Source organism: Kryptolebias marmoratus, linkage group LG7 (genome assembly GCF_001649575.2).
Source record: "Kryptolebias marmoratus isolate JLee-2015 linkage group LG7, ASM164957v2, whole genome shotgun sequence".
NCBI lineage: Eukaryota > Metazoa > Chordata > Actinopteri > Cyprinodontiformes > Rivulidae > Kryptolebias > Kryptolebias marmoratus.
The window spans coordinates 15255725-15260287 of NC_051436.1; the positions used below are offsets into that span (position 1 = coordinate 15255725).

The 4563-nt window shown below is 42.2% G+C and overlaps 1 protein-coding gene across 1 annotated transcript; it reads left to right on the plus strand.

Moving 5' to 3' along the window:
- Window positions 1–170: 170 nt before the first annotated feature.
- Window positions 171–3432, plus strand: cd248a (CD248 molecule, endosialin a). Its single transcript, XM_017426992.2, has one exon. The coding sequence runs from the start codon at window positions 407–409 to the stop codon at window positions 2621–2623; it is 2217 nt and encodes a 738-aa protein (XP_017282481.1). The 5' UTR covers window positions 171–406; the 3' UTR covers window positions 2624–3432.
- The last annotated feature ends 1131 nt before the right edge of the window (window positions 3433–4563 follow it).

Sequence of the window (4563 nt, forward strand, 5' to 3'; positions counted from 1 at the left end):
CACACACACACACACACACATGCACACACACACACACTTTCTTCCAAAAACATACAACTATTTTGTTAGATTTCCCTCCCCTCTTTCCCTTTTTTTCGCCTGCCTCCTCGCTCTCTTGCTGTATCTCCCTGCCTCCATCCCCCTCCCCATGTCTGCCCACCCCCTGCGCTCTCTGGAATCGTGGGACAGTTTCCATGATCTCCGCTCCAGTGCAGATCAGCTTTAGCAGGGTAGAGTAGCTGGGAGAACATATCAAAACACAAGATTCAGATTTAGGAGGAAAACTTTGATGAGGAGAAAAAGGAGAAAATATAGTTCTGAGAAAGCATCAGAAGCAGAAAGAGAAAAGTGAGAAGAAAGGCAGGGTAACAGTCTTGAAAATTTATAACCAGCTTGGAGGAAAAAAATGGACTTTCCTTTCAGCAGATCAGCTATTCTGCTCTTATCTTCCCTGTTGACAGGGTTCTTGGGATTTTCTTCAGTCTTGGGCCAAGACTTGAGAGACACGGATGCACTGTGCAATGCAGACGGCTGTTTTGTGGTTTACTTTGAGCGCAAAATCTTCCTGGACTCCTGGAGGAGCTGCAAGGCAAAAGGTGGAAATCTAGCCACAATCAAACGGAAGGAGGATGCCGGTGCCATTGTTACACTCTTCTCCACTCTGGACTTGCGGCAGTCTCACACCAAAGTCCAAGTTTGGATTGGCCTGCAGCGTCAACCTCGCCAGTGCAGTGAGAAGCTTCCACTGAGGGGTTTCTCTTGGACTACTGGTGACCGAGACACAGACTATACAAACTGGCAAAGAGAGTACTCATCCAGTATGTGTTTGCTACCTCGCTGCGTAGCTATGAGCTACAGCACTCAAGAGCAGAGTGATAACTTCAAGTGGCTGGATAGTTCATGCTCTGTCCCTGTAGATGGCTATCTTTGCCATTTTGCTTTCAAAGGAATGTGTTCTGCCTTGTGGAGCAAGGATGCAGGCAACGCTGTCTATACTACCCCGTTTAACCTTGTGAGCACTCTGCTAACTCATGTACCATTTGGATCTGTGGCTACCATACTCTGCCCGACAGATACTAATGAGGACTCGTCACCTATTCTGTGTACGCTGAGAGACGGCTCAGTGGGATGGGCTCGCGAACCCCCTCGTTGCTCTGATTTCTCTATACCGCAGGACCCATGTGACCAGAACAATGGTGGATGTGAGCACTTCTGCAGTACCATCGGTGGTCAAGTCTTCTGTGAATGTGATGATGGTTACCATCTAGGAGCCGATGGATTGACCTGTGAGCTTCCTGATGTTTGCCAAGAGGACCCCTGTGAGTTTGAGTGCTTGCGCCTTCCAGATAGCTACCGCTGTGCCTGTCCTGATGGATTCATGCTGGCACCAGACGAACATGGCTGTCTGGATGTAGATGAATGTCTCCAGAGTCCTTGTGAGCAGCTTTGTAAGAATGCTCCAGGGTCATTTGAGTGTCAGTGTTGGCATGGTTACCTTGCAAATGACGAGGGTGGATGTACGGATATAGATGAGTGCATGGAGAACCCATGTGAACATACTTGTAGGAACACTCCAGGGTCTTATATCTGCGTGTGTGATCCGGGTTTTACATTTGACCCTCAAGACCCCAGCCGATGCCAATATGTTGATAACTGTCAGATTGCTGCCATCTGTAACCAGATGTGTGCTAATTATGAGGGTGGTTTTGAATGTTATTGTAAGGAAGGCTATGAACTAATGTCTGATCAATACACATGCCAGAAGATAGAAGGACAGGACTACAGTTCCATCGTCACCCAGCCTGGGTTTCTTTGGGATGTTGTACAATATGGCTGGAACCCAAGCAACACTCCCTGGCCTACAGAGGAGGAACAGTTTACTGAAACACAGACTGTTTTGGATCCTGGTGTGATTTCTGTCACCAGCGTTTCACAAGATGAGCAATTTTTTGACTTAGTTCTGAACCCTCAGACTCAAGGTGGTCACTTACTGGAGTCAGAAATAACTGCTTCAACCACCATCAGCTCCAGCTCCACGTCAGACTGGAACAAAGATGGTGAGGAGGAAGCTACAACAGCTGTTCCAATACTTTCCACCTCCACAATCTCCAAGGGAGCCTGGAATAGGAGGCCAGAGCTGGTCACATCCACTCAGAGTCCAGAAAACCAAGAAGTAACTCATGCCGAAATGCCTACAGAGTTAGGTACACATAAACAAGCTGAAGAAACCCCCCTTCAAAGGGAACTCTCTCTGTTCCCAGAGGGGGAGTCTGAAAACGACAAGAATTATGTGGAAATTACTCACACTCAAGGCCCCGCTGTTCCCCTCCAGTTTACTACATCCCAGCCCCCCGTGGGAGAGAGCGGGAGGGATGGAGTGAACCTGGATCCTGTCCAGAAAGACACGGAGCAGAAACCAAGCAGCAATGGGCTCCTGGTGGGCCTACTTGTGCCTATCTGCCTCTTTGTTGTGGTGATGGTGGCTCTGGGAATCGTCTACTGCACCCGCTGCGCAGTTAAACCAAAAAACAAAAATAGCTCTGACTGCTATCACTGGATCTCTGGAGCTCATGACAAACAGGGAGCTTCGAACCCGCCAACAGGGGTCAAGACCCCTGTTTAAACTGCGAGCGAGTGAATACTGAACCTGGTTTCTGATTGTGGAACTCTCTGAACACATTACTGTTTAAGATCAGCTGTTAGAGGAAAGATAAGGATGCAGAGAACAACAGAGATTCTTGTGGATTAGGTTTGCTGCACACATTAAAAAAGGACAAGATCAGTTTGCTTTATATTTCAACAAATGTGCAGTTAACCCTTTCAGAATTTCTCAGATGAAGTCAAAATAATGTAAATTGATCAGCCAGTAATGATTTGTCTTTCCAAGGTAAAAACACTTGACTAAGAGTTTTTTTTTAAAGCAAAATGTTTCTCATTTTGTTGAAAGATGGCAGTAGATAACTGTAAGCAGGACTGTCTGATAAGTTTCGAATGCTAAGTTTGATTATAAACAATCAAGAAATAAGAGCCTCTATAATAACATGATCATGTCAGGCAAACAGTCTTATAAACATTTTGAGCACAAAGGTTGACATAAGAACCAAACGTTGTGTGTAAATATTGGGTGTTTTAATTTCTCATTTTGTTTCATGTATAAAAAATATTTTTTAATTGTTCTCATTATCTGACCTAATCTTTTTTTTAAAGAATCTTGTAACATACAGAATTATATCGGATCTTTTCACCTAATTAAATTAAGAGCACATATTTTATTTTGTTGTTTTGAAGTGACTGTACAGGGAATATTTTAAAAGTGCTGGTGCTTGACTTTGGTTTGTTATGAACATGGGCACCAGTCACCTTTCGTCTTTCTTATATTTTTACACTCCATAAATGATTAACGACTATTCAAATAAAACATTTGTGTATAGATTTCCTCTACTGCAGTTTCTGTAATAAATCCAAACATCAACATGAGAAAACACGATTAGATCTTTTTCAGAACCCAGTCTCCAAATGAACATTATAGAAGTTTTTGTTTTGTTTCACACACACACACACACACACACACACACACACACACACACACTCTTTTTCTCTTCTCTCGTCTTTTTAAAATGAAACTTCTTCTTTACTAAGACCATGTGGTGACCTTGGGTGTCCTGAGAGGAGCCAATAAATTGAATGCATTAGAAAAACATAGTGTCGTGCAGCACGTGGCTTCCCATGTTTTTCTACAGAGGCGCCTATTATCCACCTCTGAACATGTTTCTTAACTTTACCTTTATTCTTCTTTTAGGTTTATTGCAGTCTGAACAGAAAAGTGCACCCAGACAAATTATACATCCAAACAACCGACTTGGTCACGAGATGTATGCTGTTCTTTTTCTGCTACCAAGTCAGCTTTTTATTTTTCCATTTCATTTTATTTTTAATTATTTGTTTATTTTGTTTTATGTTTATTATTATTAAACCTTTTAGGTTTTAGTCGAGCTCCTCGAGTTGGTCTGGATTCTTGGATCTGACCTCTACAAACCGCGGCAGAACCTGAATCTTCTGATCCCAAAACTGACATGTGACCCAAATCAGAAAGAGTTGGGATATTGTGTAAAATGTAAATATAACCTGAATGGAGTGATTTGCAAATCTCATATACCCATATTTTATTTACAATAAAACAAAGTAAATATATCAAATATTTAACCTCCTAGGACCCTGTGTCCACATATGTGGACATCATTTTTCTCATAGACTGCATTATAAAAGATAAAAAAAAAAAATCTTTGTTTTTACACTCATCAGGTCCCAATCAGCCCAAATAACTAAGCAAAGTTAAAAATGCATTTATTTATTTAAAAATGTATTTATTTATTTATTTAATTTTATAGCAGCAACACATCTCTTTAAAGTTGTTCAAGCTCCGTGTTTCCCTCTGTGAATCATCTCTTCTTTTAACCATCAGTCTGTAAACATCTTGGAGGAGAGCAGCTGCTGGAGGTTTTAGAGGAATGTTGTCCCATTCTTGTCTGATGGAGGATTGTAGCTGTTCAACAGTCCTGGTTT

Bases quoted from the DNA above. Each gene is read 5' to 3' on its own strand.
- cd248a (XM_017426992.2), top strand. From the start codon at position 407: ATGGACTTTCCTTTCAGCAGATCAGCTATTCTGCTCTTATCTTCCCTG.